The following is an 18,277-nucleotide window of genomic DNA, read 5'->3' as shown; positions in this document are numbered from 1 at the left end:
TTCCCACTCCACACCTCTTTATTTCTGTGTGTGTGTCTTTAATTCCTCTAGCAACGCTGGTTTAGGGTTTCCCTGACTGAGCTGGTCTCAGCAGCGTCTTTTGTTTGTTTGTTTGTTTTTGAGACAGAGTCTGGCTCTGTTGCCCAGGCTGGAGTGCAGTGGCCTGATCTCTGTGCACTGCAACCTCTGCCTCCCAGGCTCAAGCTATCCTCCCATCTCAGCCTCCCAAGTAGCTGGGACCACAGGCACATGCCACCAGGTCTGGCTAATGGTTTTTTTTTTTTCGCATTTTTAGTAGAGACAGGGTTTCACCTTGTTGCCCAGGCTGGTCTTGAACTCCTGATCTCAAGTAACCTGCCTGCTTCAGCCTCCAAAATGCAGGGATTACAGATGTAAGCCACCACACCTGGCCCCATCTTTTGGTCTTAGTCTAAGCAAACAGGTCATAAAGCAATGAAAATATTACACAATGAAAAACACTGTGGAGGTGATGAAAAAACATACTTAAAAAAAAAAAATATATATATATATATATATTTCTGTTCATGTGATAGGAGAAGACTGGCAGAGCATAAACATTTGCTGCAAGCCTATTATGTGCCAGGTGATTGTCTTAGTCACTTTTGTCCATCGGGGTCCTGGTGAAGACTCTCATTGTGGCTTGCAGATGGACAGTTTCTCTCTGTGTGCTCATAAGGCAGTGAGAAAGGAGAGCTCTTTCTCTCTTCTTATGAGGTCGTTAATCCCAACATGAGGGCCCTATCCTCATGACCTCATCTAACACTGATTACCTCCCAAAGACCCCATCTTCAAATACGAACACACTGCGGGGGCGGTTAGGGCTTCAATGTATGAACTTGGGAGGGACACAATTCAGTCTATAGCAGTAATTAAGAACAGCGACAAGTAAAACTGGGTGTGTAGTATATGCCAGGCACTGTACTAGGCACTTAGGCGAGCCTGAGAGAAAATCTCCACAGAAAGGAAAAAGGAAAGCTGAATTTCCCAGGGTCTCCTCCAGAGGAAGGTTGTGCTGTTCTTTACCCAAATCATCTTGAAAGCCCACTGTGTCCTAAAGTTGATGGAGTACAGAATGGAAGAGCTGACCCAGGGCTCAGCTCCAAGACTTACCTCTCTCCCAGGCTGCAGCTCCAGTAAAGACCCACCAAAAATCAAATGTTAAACATTCTTCTCAACCTGTGAATTCAAGGAGTATCTTATAACTTAAACACACTACATACTTATACCAGGCACCATGTGAGGAACTGGGATATGACCTCTGCCCTCTCAGGCCTATTGGAGAGACACGTAAATGCCACCAACTGCTGAGTAAAACATATGGGGATAGAGCTTTTACCCCCGAGCAAGAGCGCAGAATCAGCCTGCCTAACACAGGACCTGATATGAACTACATGCTCAATGAAACGTTTGTGGTGATGACAACTGAATGAGAACTGTTTGCAGAGTGTCAACAGAAACTCTCAGAGAACTCAAGCAGAGGGAAAAATGATCATTTCCTCCTTTCTCTCGCTACGTGCTAGGCCCACATTGTTCCAGAATTACTAGAGAGTCAAAAATAGCTCCTTTTTCCATTTTCAGACAGCAGGATGTCCTTTCTTAAAACTTACCCAGGAATTACTTAGCGAATATTTCCTATTGTAGATATCACCCACTCCCTAAAGTGGAAATGTCACTTAAAGAAAATCAGACTAAATAAGATGATTTAAAGTTTTATTGAGTAAGCTTCACAAATGGGCATGTTGATTGACATATCCAGGTGCTCATCACAAATCAGACAACCAAAGCTTCATTTTAAAAGTTAAAGCAATCTTGCTGCTCATAAAATATTTTTTAAGCCTTAAATCTGTTCCTAACCAACATTTAATTTCATTTGGTGATATCTATTTATCCATTGCTAGATACCTCCTTTTCAGAAAGAACCTAAGGTACTGTTTTATTCCCATTACAAAGTTCCATCTAAACCACCACAGTAATTCATGGAAAGAACATCAGACTTAGCACCAGAAAATTTGTTCAAATCAAGACAATAACACTTCCTAGCTATATGTCCTAGAGGAAATCAAAATGTTTCTAACCTTAGTTTCCTCATTAGCAAAATAAGGATAACAATGTTGACCTTAAAGGATTGTTTTGAAAATTAAATAAAATAAAATATGCAGATGTAATGTATACATTATAAAGCACCAGAAAATGTAAGGCAGTATTATTATTCATGTACGAAGATGGTTCATTCATTATTCAATGCATATTTATTGAACATTCCCACTTGGCAGACTTTTTGCTTGGCAATGAAGATACAAAGTCAAGAAAAGATAGCCATCACCTGTAAGGAGCCTACATTCCAGTGGAGGAACCAAAACTAAAAGGTGGAGGAAAGCTCTGGGTGCTTGGGAGCCAGAAAGAGCTCCTAGACTGGGTATGGGAAGTAAGGGAGGCCTGGGAGCCTCCTGAGGGGTTGACACCAGAAGGAACTCCATCGCTACACATTCAGCAAGAGTAAACAAATCTGAGTCCCTCCTCTGCAGGGTGGTCCACACACTCCACAGTCCTGGGCCCTAAGATAGTTCAAAAGCATCCCAACCCCTTAAGGTAGGCTTTCTCAACCTCAGCACCATTGATATTTGGTCTGGATAATTCTTTGTTGCAGGGGCTGTCCTGTGCAAGGTAGGTTTGGCAGCATCCCTGGTCTTGACTCACTAAATGCCATAGCATGCGCCCCACAAAGCTGTGACACCAAAAACTTCTTCAGACACTGCTAAATGCTCTCTGCAGTGCAAAATTGGCCCTAGTTGAGAACTACTGCCTAAGGTCATGGAAAACCAATGCAGTTGGTTCTGGAAGGAGTGGAATTCATGCACCCAGTGCCCAGACTTATACTAGATGCTCAATAAATACTGAATGAATGAATGAGTGAATGAGCTTCCTGGAGCCCCTATATATGTTTTGGGACTCATCTGGAAGAGCCCTGGAAGGATAGTTAAGTTTTAAGGTGCCCAAATGAGAGGTACCAATAACACCACGTCCATTTATAAAGTGCTAGGAATAAATTGAATAAGCTTGGGCCAGTAGCTCACACTCTCTGAGTCTCAGGTTCCTCAGTTCTTAAATGGGGATGATAATCCCTGTGTTGCAAGATCATCGGGAAAATTAAATGAGAGAATTGTAACATATGCAGCATTAGGGGTCAAGGCACTCATTCTTTTGGTGCAATTGACAAAAGGAATCTTAGCAGAGTATCGTCCCAGTTAGTGGGTAAGGCTCATGGACTAGTGTAGTCTGGGCATATACTGCTTTTGTTATAGACATATGGAATACACAATGCCAGGGACTGACATATCAGCTATACAACTCATCCCTCATAAGCAACCTGGTGAGTTAAAAGGCCCAGAACGTTGTGACTTGCCAAGGACTTTACAGCTAATAAGTAGTTCCCTGAACTCCAACAAATCAGTCCATCAGCACCCAGGGCTGGCCAACCTACTGGTCCCACCAGCTCCATCACACTGAGGCTTGTTTGAACTGTGGGTTTGGGGGAAATGCTTTCTATATTCTGTGTTTTGTAGTTTTGTATAGACATAGATCACCAGATCTGGAAATGTCTTCTGAAAATACCGGGAAGGGTCTCCAATTTTTAATTTTATCCTGAAATAAAACACAAATGGTTCAGCATGCTTGCCCCAAATTATTCTTCCCCACTTCACAGCATATGGCCCTGAAGATCTCTTTGCTCGCTTGATTTCTATTGCAGAATGAATAAGGACTTTGGATCTGACAGAGCAAGACTCCACCCCTGACTCTTCAACTAATTGTGCAACCTTTGGCCACAATCTTTCTGCACTTTAGATTGTTCATTCATAAAATGGAAATAGTGCAATGCCACAATCCTCTACCTATAATTCCAAACTCTAGAAGAGCCCTGAACTGTAAGACTTTTTGTGAGTTTGTAGCTAATATTTTTGTCAGCAAAAGTTGATCGAACTAATGTGGGCTATTTTTAGACGTATGTAACTCTACATTCACTTTATCTAGCCGTCCAGTCTCCTGTGTTACTTCACAGAAGGGAGTCACTAGCTCCTGTTCAATTTGTTTTACCATTTATCCAACAAAAAAATAACAAAGAAGATGAAAGCCTGCTGGACATGTCCCTCATTAATTGTAAGGCCACAGTGATAGCCCTTTTACACAGAGGGAAGGAATTACTTTTCTTTCATCAAAATAAATTTTCTTTTTTTCATCATAGATATAAACTTAGAATTGGATTTTTTAAATTGTTCTCATTTCACATATAATTTGTAGGAATGAAAGCAATACTTACTTTTTAAGCTTTTCTTCATCAATGTGTTCTCCCAAATTCCGGATGAACTTTAGCAGATCACCCACAGTGTTCTGGTAGAAATTGCCATTTTTTTTATAAAACTCGTTCATTTTTTTCATAACATCTGCATTAATCTAAAAAAACAAAAAATAACACAAAAATGTGGTAGCAACACAAAATAAATCATGATGGAATATTCATACCAAAAGGCAAAATATAAATTTGAATATATTCATATATTCTATAATTACCAACTAATTAATAAAGCAAAATAATTTTAAAAGGGAAGTAAATGCTGTATACCAAAATGCTAACTATAATTATGTCTGGGCCGGGCGCGGTGGCTCACATCTGTAGTCCCAGCACTCTGAGAGGTCTTAATGGGCAGATCACCCGAGGTCAGGAGTTTGAGACCAGCCTGGCCAACATAGTGAAACCTTGTTTCTACCAAAAACACAAAAATTAGCCGGGCGTGGTGGCACCGCCTGTAATCCCAGCTACTTGGGAGACGAAGGTAGGAGAGTCTCTTAAACCTGGGAGGTGGAGTTTGCAGTGAGCTGAGATCGCGCCACTGCACTCCAGCCTTGGCAACAGAGCGAGACTCTATCTCAAAATAATACTTTTTTTTTTTTTTTTCTTGTGAGATGGAGTCTCACTCTGTCGCCAGGGCTGGAGTGCAGTGGCGCGATCTCAGCTCACTGCAACCTCCGCCTCTCAGGTTCAAGCAATTCTCCTGCCTCAGCCTCCTGAGTAGCTGGGATTACAGGCACCTGCCACTATGCCCAGCTAATTTTTTTTTTTTGTATTTTTAGTAGAGACAGGGTTTCACCATGTTGGCCAGGCTGGTCTCAAACTCCTGACCTCATGATTCGCCCACCTTAGCCTCCCAAAATGCTGGTCATTACAGGCATGAGACACTGCGCTCAGCAAAAAAATTAAAAATTTTTAAAAATTAAAACTATATATATAATTGTGTCTGCACGTGAGATTATAAGTATGTTCAAATGTGTGTCTGTATTTTCCAAGTAAATTGTTTTCATAAGAAATTAAATATATTAAAATATGGTTAAAAAATCTTTGACTACTATACTAGGAAATTTGCTATTATACTATACAATATTTTTATCCTGTGGCCACCCTTTCAAATTCGTACTTGATTACATTTCTTTTTTTTTTTTTTTTTTTTGTGACGGGGTTTCACCGTGTTAGCCAGGATGGTCTCGATCTCCTGACCTCGTGATCCGCCCGTCTCGGCCTCCCAAAGTGCTGGGATTACAGGCTTGAGCCACCGCGCCCGGCCTTGATTACATTTCTTTCTTTAAAAGGGCTGTTCAGACTGAAACCAGGCCTGCAACCATGGCCAAAGTGAACGGTTTTTTTTGGTTTGTTTGTTTTTGTTTTTCTAGGTATATTTCCAAAAGGAATAATTAATATTGTTAAAGTGATCACCCTGCCCAAAGCAATCTACACATTCAACGCAATCGCTATCAAAATACCAACATCATTTTTCACAGAATTAGAAAAAACAATCCTAAAATTCACATGAAACCAAAAAAGAGCCCCAACAGCCACAGGCATCTTAAGGAAAAAGAACAAAGTTGGAGGCATCACATTATGATACACTTCCAATTATTCCGCAAGGCTAAGATAACAAAAACAGCACAGTACTGGTATAAAAATAGACACATAGATCAATGGAACAGAACAGAGAACCCACAAATAAAGCCACGTATCCACAACCAACTGATCTTTGACAAAGTCAGCAAAAACACACACTGGGAAAAGGATACACTATTCAGTAAGTGGTGCTGGGACAATTAGATTGCCGTATGTAGAACATTAAAACTAGACCTCTCTCTCACACTGTATACAAAAATCAACTCAAGATGGATTAAAGACTTAAATGTAGGATCTGAAACTATAAAAATACTAAAAGAAAACCTGGGAAAAACTCTTCTGGACATTGGTGTAGGCAAAGAATTCATGACTAAGACCTCAAAAGCACAAACAACGAAAATAAAGAGAGATGGGGTTTAATTAAACTAAAAACTTCTGCACAGCAAAAGAAATAAACAGGGCGAACAAACAACCTGCAGCATGGGAAAAAAATATTTGCAAACTATGCATCCAACAGAGGACTGATATCCAGAATTTACAAGGAATTCAAACAACTTAACAATAAAAGATAATAACCTCATTAAAAGGTGGGCAAATGACATGAATAGACGTTTCTCAAAAGAAGACATACAAATGGCCAAAAAGCATATGAAAAAATGCTCTGGTGTGCAGTGGCACCATCTCAGCTCACTGCAACCTCTGCTTCATAGGCTGAAGCAATTCTCATGCCTCAGCCTCCCAAGTAGCTGGGATTACAGACGTGTGCCACAATGCTTGGCTAAGTTTTGCATTTTTAGTAGAGACAGGGTTTCAGCATTTTGGCCAGGCTGGTCTCAAACTCCTGACCTCAAGTGATCCACCCACCTCGGCCTCCCAAAGTGCTGGGATTACAGGCGTGAGCCATTGTACTCAGCCCAAGAAACCTTGTATCAAAAAGATACCTGCACTCATATGTTTATTACAGCACTATTCATAATAGCAAAGATATGGATCCACCTCAGTGTCCATCAACAGATGATTAGATAAAGAAAATGTTTACATACATATATATATTTCAGTCATAAAAAAGAAGAATGAAATCATGTCTTTCATAGCCACATGGATGGAACTAGAGGCCATTATCTTAAGTGAAATGACTCACAAACAGAAAGTCAAGTATCACATGTTCTCACTTATAAGTGGGAGCTCAATAATGTGTACACATGGATGTACAGAGTGGAATAACAGAATTAGAGACTTGGAAAAGTGGGAGGGTTGGAGGAGGGAGAGGGATGAGAAATTACTTAATGGGTACAATGTACATTATTCAGGTAATGGTTAAACTAAAAGCCCAATTGTACCACTACACAATATATCCATGTAACAAAACTGTACTAGTACCCTCTAAAATTTATATTTTAAACAAGGTTACTTGTTTCTTCTTGCCTGCAGGTATCCCAGGGCAACTCCTTTCATATCATAGTAATGTCATCCTCTTTCTCTGTGCTTGTCACCCTCATAGATACAGAGCCATAGATGGCTCTCATATTTAGAAAGAGTTTGGGCTACAAGATCAAAATGCAACAGTCAAGAATCCAGTGGGTCACTTAGGAAGAGTAACTGATGAAAGAGCAATGCTAGTGAGGATGCTGCTGAGACTGGCCAGGTGCACTCTGTGCAGAACACCCATGAGAAATGTCAAGCATGTATGTGTGGCAGGATGGGGCAAGTCAAGAACCAATACAGTCATACAAGCTGGAAAACTTGGGCTCCAGACCTATGCTAACAAAATTAATTGTGTGACCATGAAAAGGGGCAAGTCAGCAGGAAAACAAAGTGTAAAATGGGGATTAAAAAGTCAAACTTGAAGTTAAAACTTGAAGTCTATCAAAATTCAATATAAGCTCATGGAATTTCGGGAAAAGAACCAATACATTGGGAATAAAAGAACAAGTTCCTCTTTCCAGCTCTGCCAATCTCTGACTGTCCAGGCATGAGTAATTTGAGTGTGGTCTCTGAGCCTCAGTTTCCTCAGTGAATAAATGAGTTGGTAGACTTGACACCATCATAGCTTTGTGTAGTAGTGTGGCTTAAGCACATGGCCTCTGCAGCCATCCTTCCCAGCTTCAAATCCTGGTGCACCCCTTACTGGTTCTGTGTAGTTGGAAAAATTATTTGTCTGTGCCTCAACTTGCTCATCTGCAAAATATAGATGATTGTCTCAGCAGTTGTGATAAGGATTAAATGTGGTAACTCATGTAAAGTCCCAAGAACTATGGCTGCTACATAATCAAGTACTGTGTAATCATTAGCTATCATTATCACAGCTGCTTTCAAATTCCTTTGTTTCTACAAGTTAAAGTTTTAGCCAAAGTTTGATAAACATTCGTTTAGTAGAGTTATGGCACATCTACTCCATGCCAGGGATACAATAACTCACAAGACAATGGGTAGTCTCTGCCTTCATGGACCTTATAGGCTAGCAAGGAAAATGGACCATAAGCCAGTAATTATGAGTGTGATGTGCAGTCTAGAGACCAGTGAGCGAAGGAAAGCAAAACAAGAATCAGGAGAAGCAGTATCCCAGGTCAGGCCTAGGATAGGAAGCTGTTGGTTTCCAAGACCTGAAGATTATGGGTTCTCCCATAGTGCTTTGCACATGTCCCTGGGATGCCCAGCACACATCCCACAGCATCATTTCCATGGGCTTCTCAGCCCCACAGGGACACACTGTATTCTGCTTTGTATGCTCAGGGCCTTGCATGGGTCTAGCACATAATTGGTATTGTATAGATGTTTGTTAATTAATAATGAAAGTTCTGACAGTACTGACTAGATTGAGATGGTGAATAATTTTGTAGAGTTCCACTATACTTAATGCAAGTTATATGGAACTTTTCTTAAAGAGAGCAATTTGAAAGATCATCTTTTCTTCATAGTCTATTTCCTCAGGCAGAATGTAGGTCTGTGTGTGGATCCTGAGAGCTGGGCTGTTCACAGGCAGTGGAGGCAACCAGGCTGTACCCGGACTGAAACGCCTCATGGTGAAGCACTTCCCTTGGATTAAGTTCTATTTAGTCAGCTGCTCTTGCCATAATGGTAATAGGATTATCAGCCAAGTGTGAGGGAAAGGCTCGTGGGCTGGGATAAGGCTATCCAGGGGGAGCCTGAATAACAGTCTATCAGAGGGACATGGGTCTGAATGCGAGAGAGAGAGGGCCAGCTTCTCTCTCTGGAAGTAGACACCCCAGTGGGGAACCTAAGGGAATAGGAATGGGGAGGACAGGAGAGGAAATCACCTCTTTCAGGCTCTGGTTGGCCACTGGTATAAAATAAGATAGAAAAAATAACATAAAACATTACACAAATTCTTATTGCTGGAATAACCCCTGCACTGTAGGAATTATTCATACCTTAGTCGTCCACTTGTCAAAACTTACAGAATGTTCAGAAGGCCCAGGTTGCAGTAGTTTGAGGATCTCACTTTTATGTTTTCGTGTTTTGATGTCGGATTCATTTCCCACATTCCGAAGCGTCCTATAGCGGCTGAAGATGACTAAATGATCTAAATGATCATGATCACCCCATCCCTCCCTTTCCTTTTCTAGAAAAAGAAAACTGTTAGATTTTGGCGTTTTTGTGTTTTCTTTTTTTTTTTTTTTTTTTTTGAGATGGAGTCTTACTCTGTCCCCCAGGCTGGAATGTAGTGGCACAATCTTGGCTCACAGCAACCTCCACCTCCTGGGTTCAAGCGATTCTCCTGCCTCAGCCTCCCAAGTAGCTGGCATTACAGGCGCCTGCCACCACGCTCGGCTAATTTTTGTATTTTTAGTAGAGATGGGGTTTCACCATGCTGACCAGGCTGGTCTGGAACTCCTGACCTTGTGATCTGCCCACCTCGGCCTCCCAAAGTGCTGGGATTACAGGCATGAGCCACCGCGCCTGGCCAGATTTTGATTTTTAATAAAAGTAATACAACCATGTCTTCAAAAATTCTGCATGATGGGAGAGGCAAGCATCTATTTTTTTCCCTCCTTATTCTTCAGAAATGAAAAGCAGATTCCAGAGAGGTTAAGTCATCTCTCCAAGGACACACAGCCAGTAAATCCCAAGCTGAGAAAAAAGCCTGGGTCTCCTGATGTGCAGCCCAGACTTCTGTCTGCACCACCTCACCCTCTCCATCCTGGAAGCCTGTAGCATCTGCTCAAAGTTTTACTTACCTCTCCCAAGTCCAAAAGAAGGGATGACCTAACAAGTCACCCAGACAGTCCCTCACATGTTCCCCAGGGTGGAAGAGACGATGAATGAGGTCCTTAGTTTCCTCATCTGGAGAAAGTCGAACTACCTCTTCATTACTTTGAGCCTTCAGCTCCTCAAATGAGATGCTTCCCTTCTTTACCACATAGAGGACCAGCCGTCCAAGGTCCTGCACAAAAGCCGTAAATCAAGCCAAAGGTGCTTACTAATTATTAGGGTAACCCTGGAAGGAGTGGTGCAGGCTATTAGCAAACAAGATGATAGGAGGAATCTCAAGAAATTTGTAGGCTTGTTAGGGAGGGAAGACACAGATTTGTGCATAGAGACCTCTTCAAGGCAGTATATGGCCCACACCACTTAGTTTTATGAAGAGCAAAAGATACATATGAGTCACAGTTGTTAGGGCAGACTGCTCGGAGAAAGAGAGATTTGAGCTGGGCCTCAAATGTATGGATAGAATATAGATAAATTGAGGAAAGGGAGAATGCTTTAAACAAAGGGAGAACTGGGAGCCTGGCTGGGAACTGGGACTTTGGGTCTGAGGCTATATCACGCAGCAAATAAAAAAGTCAGTCCAGGCCAGGAGAGGTGCAGTGATGACCCCGGGCATTAGGCCATGGCCAGGAGGAAAGGCCAAGAAGAAGGTCGCCGAAGGAACTCTTTGCACTAGCCACCAGTCAAGGAAGGAGCCGAAATCTGGTGCCACCAAACTAGGAGGCCAGACATATGGATGGAGAATCTTGTCCATTGGGTTGAAAGTGCAGCACCCTGCAAAACTCTCCAGGAAAGACCTACCCTGACAGGGTCAGAATCAGCCTGGGGGCTTTGGCCTATAGTAGCCAATCTCCATGCCCTCTCAGGAGCAACAGCTATTTCAGAGTCGTCATCTTTTTGGCCAAGCTTAGGTTCTTTCAAGCTGGGAATTGACCTCACTCCTCCCAGGAGTTTTCAGAGAACCTTAGTATCCGGCCTTCTTCAGAGCGTAGCCCATGAGTTTGAATTTGTGGTGAAAGAAACCTTTGTTCTTAGGTAGAAAAATAACTCCTCAATGAATATTGAAGATATTTGAAATTCTCTCCTGGAGAGAAGATGTGGCATGCTCAGTTTATTTACTTATTAAGCTAATGGAGGAAGAGAGAATCAAAGAGATACAGTAAGGGGACACAGCGACAGCCAACTCTGCACCGACCCAAGCTGTTGCACGTTCCCCTTGTCATCCTGAAAGCTCTGCTGAAGGAGAAGCCCAAGGAAATGCCGTGGCCTGCAGGGGAGTCGGGACAGTGAGCAAGATGGGGAAAGCCTTGAACATTCTTTTTTTCCTGGTTAAAATAGAAAGCCCTCCAATTGCCCATAAGAAATAAGGTAGTGAACGGTGATGGTTAATATTGTCAACTTGACTGAGTTGAAGGATGCAAAGTATTATCCCTGGGTGTGTCTGTGAGGGTGTTGCCAAAAGAGAGTAACATTTGAGTCAGTGGACTGGGAGAGGCAGACCCACCTTCAGTCTGGGTGGGCACCATCTAATCAGCTGCCAGCATGGCTAAAATAAAGCAGGCAGAAAATGAAAGAGCAGATGACTTGCTAAGACTTCTGGCCTTCCTCTTTCTCCTGTGCTGGATGCTTCCTGCCCTCAAACATCAGTATCCAAGTTCTTCAGCTTATGGACTTTTGGACTTACACCAGTGGTTTGCCAGGGGCTCTCAGGCCTTTGGCCACAGACTGAAGGCTGCACTGTCAGCTTCCCTACTTTTGAGGTTTTGGTACTCAGACTGATCCACCACTGGCTTCCTTGTTCTTCAACTTGCAGATGGCCTATTGTGGGACTTTATGTTGTGACCATGTGAGTCAATTCTCCTTAATAAACTCTCTTTCATATATACATATGTCCTACTAGTTCTGTCCCTCTAGAGAACCCTGACTACTACATGAAAGAATAAGGAGGCAGAAAGAAGAAAGGTAAACTGGATTGTAGAATTTACCTCTAGATCTCTCTTGACTTCCTGTGGATCTCCAGTCCACTTGATGCTCTTATCAAAATCTGCCAGGTGAACAGCATTCTTAGAATCTAAGGAAAAGTGTGCAGAGGCACATTGAAAATACTCATTCTCCATAAAGTGAGAGTCGATTGATTTACATAAATATGTAACATGCTGTAAAAATCATCATCTCCGTGGAAGGCAATAATAAACCTTATATCTGTATTGCCATTCACCCCTCAAAACACTGCCATGTGCACTGTTTCATTTGATCTATTAGGTACCTGCCAAGAGCAGCACTTACATTTTATTTTTTCCAGGTCAGGGGGTAGGAATGGATGAGGACAAAATTTTTTTATTATACTTTATGTTCTAGGGTACAGGTGCACAACATGCAGGTTTGTTACATATGTATACATGTGCCATGTTGGTGTGCTGCACCCATTAACTCATCATTCACATTAGGTATATCTCCTAATGCTGTCCCTCCCCCTTCCCCCACCCCACGACAGGCCCCAGTGTGTGATATTCCCCTTCCTGTGTCCAAGTGTTCTCACTGTTCAATTCCCACCTATGAATGAGAACATGCGGTATTTGGTTTTCTGTTCCTGTGATAGTTTGCTGAGAATGATGGTTTCCAGCTGCATCCATGTCCCTACAAAGGACATGAATGGGATGAGGATAAATTTAACCAGCTCCTCGTTCATGCAGTTCCAGGGGCCAAAAACACAGATTTGTAAAGGAGCTATTCCCTTACACTGAGCTTAAATCTCAGTGCATGTCTATGGATCCGGTATGTACTCTGCTTAGACCTTTAGGCAAGGACAGCCTTTCCTGAGCACCTATGACGTACCAAATGACTTACTACTTCATCATCGCACTTAGACCTCATAACAAACTGATGAAGGAGGCATTATCAGTCTCAAGTGAAGAAACTGAGGCTCACAGTATCAAGGGACTTGTCTGAGGTTATAAAGCTACAAACTGGTGAGACTAGGCTTCAAGTCACCCTAATCATCGCTGAAGCCCTGGCTTGCTACCCTGTACCATATTGCTTCCTGGGACTTTCCGGTCAGCTCTGCTTTTCTTTTAACATTTAAAAGAAAATTCTACTTTTCTTTCCTTTGTTTGACTTGGACCAGTGGATTCTGACTTGTTCTGCCTTGGAGTCTGTGTCTTCACTACATCACATCTTGTCCTGACATCCTCAACTTTGACCTCAATTTTGCCAGTAAATTTCATGGTTACTGCCAACTTGTCTGAAGGAACTCACCTCTAGGATTCTCAAATTTCTAGAGCTACTTTGATCCATGACAGGCCATCATCTGTTTATTTTGCCAATGGCAATATAAGGCTAGCCTGGTATTCTGTTGGCATCAAACAACCTCCATGTAGACTAACAGAACCCAGTTATAACTGGTAGCAGGAGACACTGCACTGTAATTATGAATTTATTGTAATGATCCTCAAATTGAATCATCCACATTTACTCTAGGCCTTTCCTCCCTGCAATGAAAAACTTTTCCTTTCATAAACAAAGATCCCATAATTTCTAAGAGAGAATTGGGAATTGGGGACTCACCTATTAAGATGTTTTGTGGTTGCAGATCCTGGTGGGTGTATGCACAGGACAAGTGTAATTCTTGAACAGCCTTAAATAGAGATGACAGGACATTTCGGGCAAACTCATCTTCCTCATTTTCCACATCTTCCCCTCTGTGCACCTCCAAACATGCTTCCAGAGTCTGCTCACAGAGAGTGACACACACAAACAAATGGCCCCTGTGGCTCTCACTCCCATAGAATGTCACCAAGTGACTGTTCTCTCGGCTGCTTTGCAGACAAGAGACTTCCTGCCGTGCACGTGGGCTGCCCTCACAGAACGTCTTCACGGCTACTTCTTGCTTCTCATAGAACCCCAGGTAGATGCCTCCTTCTGAAGTATCAGCAATTTTGTATTTTTCGTCAATAAAGAACTTGAGTTTGCCAATCATAGGGCGGTATATTCTGTGGAGATCCTTCAGGGCTGCCCCCCAGTGCGAGCTCTGAGGCTTCCAGTCTTCGGCAGGAGGGTGAAAATGTTCTTTGGCTCCATGAGAGAGAAGACACTTCACAAGGGAATGGTCATAATTCCGCCTGGCTATCATAACAAGATCCCCACAATCTGTACTGGCTCCACGGTCGCACAGCAACTCGGCGATGTCCTTCAGTTTGAGTTCAACAGCAAGCAGCAGTGCTGTTTTGCCGTCACTGTCTGTGTCATTAATCTCTATGTGCTTTTGCTCCAGAAGCCTCTCCACCAAACCCAAGTGCTTGTTCTCCACTGCCAGGATCAAGGGCGTCTTCCCTCTTTCTCCCCTCACATTGACATCAGCCCCATGGTCCAGCAGCAGATGCGTAATAGCCTCCACATTCCTATTGTGAGGGCTCAGGAGAGCATGGATCAAGGCATTTCTGCCCATATTGTCACAGGCGTTGACATCTGCCCCCATCTCGTCAAGGAGAATCTTCAAGACCTCTATGTGTCCTTCTTTGGCAGCGTCCATGAGAGCTGTGGCTCCTCCTTTCCTCAGCCGCTCTTGATCCTCCTTTGTCTTTCGCCTCAAATTCACATTTGCTCCTCTCTCATAAAGGAATTTTACGGCTTTGACATGACCATACACAGCGGCTTCCATGAAGGCTGTGAAGCCATAAAAATCACACTCATTGACATCTGCTCCTTTAGAAAGGAAAAGTTCCAGCAGCTTCACGTTCCCCGCAATCGCTGCGACGATAAAAGGCGTGGCCCCATTCTTCTTCCTCAGAACAGGGTCGGCATCATAACGAAGCAGAAGTTCCACAATGTCCTCGTTGCTCATTTGTACTGCGTTATGCAGAGGTGTCCAACCCCCTTCCTCTTCCTGAAAATTAACATTGGCCCCACCTTCCAGCAATTGCTGGACCAGGTCAACATCTTCGGTCTGAACAGCTTTAATCAGCAGGTGATTGTCTTCCACTGTAGCCCTTCTACCGCTGGAGGACGTGGGTCCCTCCTGGGGGTTGTTATGATCCCTGGTCTCCATGACGGTAAATGCCACCTGCTACCACTTTTGCCTTTTCCTTGAGAAAATGCAAACTTACCTCCTTGCACTTAATCAAAGAAGCTTTGAGTGTAAATTGGGATTATCTGGCAACAGAGCAGCAGTGTGAGGAAGGAACAATGTTCTCAGTCTTCTGACATTCCACCTGGCGACAAAGAGAGGTGCTTTGTCATTTTACAATAGGGAGAAAACACTTGGATTAGAGAAATTAATTATATTAGCATTTTTCTAAATATATATATTTATTTCTTATAAAACTTTTAAATTACAGAATATTATAAATATATGTAAATTCAAAATAAGAAAATTATTTCTCTAGTCCCAATGCCCAGAAATAGCCAATGATAATATTTTAGCATATTTCTATATATTTATTAAGACATTTGGAATTATACCCTGTTAGTAACTTTGTATCCTACTTCCTTTCATTTAATGCCATACCATAAGTCATTTCCTGTGTTACTGCAAAGTCTTGTAAAACATTTTTCATGGCTGTGTAATATGAAATCATACAGTTGTTTCATTTCTCTATTACTGAGTAGTTTTCGAAAATAAGTTTTAAAGGGTTTTTTAAAATTTAAAATTTAAAAATTCTAAATGATGTTGCAGCGAATTCAGCTTATTTTAGTTTATTTTCTTATGATAGATCTTATGATAGATTTCATATGATAGACTTCAAAGAATTGAATGACTATTCAAAAGATATGATTGCATTTAGGATTTTTAACCTGTATTAACGAATTGCTTTCAACGTCATATAAATATATTCTTACCAGAGATAGGTGGCTTCTTAAAAAAAAAAAAAAAAAAAGAAGACCCTGAAAATATGCACATCAATCATTTATCAATAAAAAAAGAAGAACCCTCATTCAATAGGAAAAATATATTTCTTGGCTTTTTTTTCCTTCGCATTTCTCATGTCACCATGAAGGTTGATCACTGTGTTTGCTGACTCTGTGCATGTCCTCTTTGTACAACCGTGTGCCCCTGTTTAAAGTACAGACAATATCTGACTTATGATAGTTCAACTTATGATTTTTTTGACTTTGCAATGGTGGAAAAACCATAAACATTCAGTAGAAACCACACTTCAAGTACACATACAACCATTCTGTTTTTTACTTTCAGCATAGCATTCGATAAATACATGAGACATTTAACACTTTATTATAAAATAAGCTTTGAGCTAGATGATTTTGCCCAACTGTAGCCTAATGTAAGTGTTCTGAGCACATTTAAGGTAAACTAGGATAAGCTATGACGTTCAGTAGATTAGGTGTATTAAATGCACTTTTGACTTAAAATATTTTCAATTTAGGATGAGTTTATCTGTATGTAACCCCATCATAAGTCAAGGAGTATCTGCAGTAGTGAAAAGAGCTTGTACTCTGACCTTAGGGAGATCTAAGTTTGAGCTTGTGGCTGTGTAATTTTTTACTATTACTTCCTGTAACCTTGGATTGTTGAATCTCAATTTTCTGCTTCCTGAAATGGAGACAAAAACAAATAGTCTTGTGTGTAAAGTACAGTCATGTGTGTAAAGTACAAAATATTAGCCTCTCAATGAATGTTAGAGCTAATTATATCTCTTTATGAAGAAAAAAATGCTTAACGAATTCTATTCTTTCTACACCTCTGCATATAGCTACTACACGAATAGGCAACTGGCAGCTATCAATTTCATCCAACTGTCAGTCAGATCTGAGAATTACAGATCCAGTTCAATCATCAGCCCGAAACTGTTGCCTGAATATTCAAATAACTGTATCTGCTATAGATTTCACGAAGCAACCCTTTTTCAGCAATCTCACCACTCTGACGGTTTCAAAGCCTCAAAGGTTAATCGATTAGCCTCTTAGAGGTTTAATTAATTGTGCAACACAAACACGATCACCAGGCAATGAAATCTTTGAACCAAAGTGTTTGTGTAGACAGTCCCCATTACAATCAGATGTGAGGTGGGCTGGTATAAACAAAGGAGCCGAGAAGGAGAGGAAATATCAGGAAGCCCTGAGTGGCACATCAGAGTTGAGAAGAGACTAGCCCGCGGAAGCATTGCAACAGACAATCCTGCTTTCAGTTTCACTTTCTCTGTGCGACCAGATGCCTGAGAAACCAAGGACATGGATAAATAATGTGTGGACTGTGACAGAACCCTGGAAGGGCACTGGAGGAAGATCCCTCCGGGCAGCCAAGGGCTGGGAGCTCCCCTCCCACTTCCCAAGTTCTCCAGCACCTGACCTCTCCAGTCTCCGAAGCCCAAGAATTCTTCAAGATCGACCTCTCGAGCTTTTCTAAATTTCCTCCTTCTGCCCGCCTTACCGGCTCAACTCAGACGTCTGTTATTCCTTTGGCAGCCACTAAGCCTGGAAGACTGTTTGCAGCCGGAGCAGTTTCCTCCTTCTGCGTCACTGAGCAAGCAGGGCGGAGCCAAGAAAGGAGTGAGAAATGTGGTAGTGGAGGGAAAGCAGGCACAGGCTCACTCTGGCAGCAGGAGCCAAGCTTCTGCTTGTATACCTTCTGGAGGAAAGCAATGGCCACTTTCTGTCTGCTGATGAGGGATGTGATGCCCCGGGTCATGTCACTCACCTCTCAGTCTTGCAGTCTTTCAGGTGGCAGCAGCCAACTCCCTCCATCACTCTTTCATCCTTTCTTTGTCATTGCAAATTCTGGCCTTCTTGGAACAAAGGAATGGAAAGTAAACAATATTGAGCACCTATTGTGTGCCAGACACAATGCTTTACATGCAGCATGATCCCAGTTAACCCCTGACAATCTTGTTAATTATGAAACTCAGGCTCACAGAAGCCAAGTAAGGCGAAAGCCCGAGCCCTGTCACCTGCCTCAGCTCACTCAACTCACAACTCTGAGGTAGTGCGGCCTCCTCAGAAGGGCACTGGACTGGCAGTCTGGAGACCCGATCCTACAGCCAGCTCTGTGGATGCTTAGCTGGGTGACCTCAGGCATGTGATTTAACCATGTCAGGCCTCAGTTCTCTCCTGTAACTTGGTTTTGAAGGTTCCTTTCTGCTC

At 42.2% G+C, this 18,277-nt stretch overlaps 1 protein-coding gene across 5 annotated transcripts; it reads right to left on the bottom strand.

Moving 5' to 3' along the window:
* Positions 1–353: 353 nt before the first annotated feature.
* Positions 354–17,681, bottom strand: RNASEL (ribonuclease L). 5 transcript variants are annotated; one of them, XM_009192044.4, is made up of 7 exons: positions 17,487–17,660; positions 13,748–15,390; positions 12,169–12,254; positions 10,153–10,358; positions 9,346–9,478; positions 4,337–4,470; positions 354–1,197 (listed from the first exon to the last, which is right to left on the bottom strand). In XM_009192044.4, exons 2-7 carry the CDS (start codon positions 15,225–15,227, stop codon positions 1,173–1,175), a joined length of 2,064 nt encoding a protein of 687 aa, XP_009190308.1. In that variant the 5' UTR covers positions 15,228–15,390; positions 17,487–17,660; the 3' UTR covers positions 354–1,172. The 5 variants fall into 5 exon arrangements, with proteins under 5 accessions (XP_009190308.1, XP_003893473.1, XP_021785487.1 ...); XM_003893424.3 differs by lacking the exon at positions 354–1,197 and adding an exon at positions 1,715–3,663 and having other exon boundaries at positions 17,568–17,681; XM_021929795.2 differs by lacking the exon at positions 354–1,197 and adding an exon at positions 1,715–3,663 and having other exon boundaries at positions 9,373–9,478.
* Positions 17,682–18,277: the final 596 nt, after the last annotated feature.

The sequence above is a fragment of the Papio anubis genome, chromosome 1, assembly GCF_008728515.1.
Source record: "Papio anubis isolate 15944 chromosome 1, Panubis1.0, whole genome shotgun sequence".
Classification (NCBI taxonomy): domain Eukaryota; kingdom Metazoa; phylum Chordata; class Mammalia; order Primates; family Cercopithecidae; genus Papio; species Papio anubis.
This window is presented reverse-complemented; position numbering and strand designations above follow the sequence as displayed.

Bases quoted from the DNA above. Each gene is read 5' to 3' on its own strand.
- RNASEL (XM_003893424.3), bottom strand. From the start codon at position 15,227: ATGGAGACCAGGGATCATAACAACCCCCAGGAGGGACCCACGTCCTCC. The intron at 9,479-10,152 runs GTAAGTAAAACT...AGTCATCTTCAG, and splicing joins TTCTTTTGGACTTGGGAGAG to CCGCTATAGGACGCTTCGGA. The intron at 3,664-4,336 runs GTAAGTATTGCT...GTTTTATTTCAG, and splicing joins GATGAAGAAAAGCTTAAAAA to GATAAAATTAAAAATTGGAG.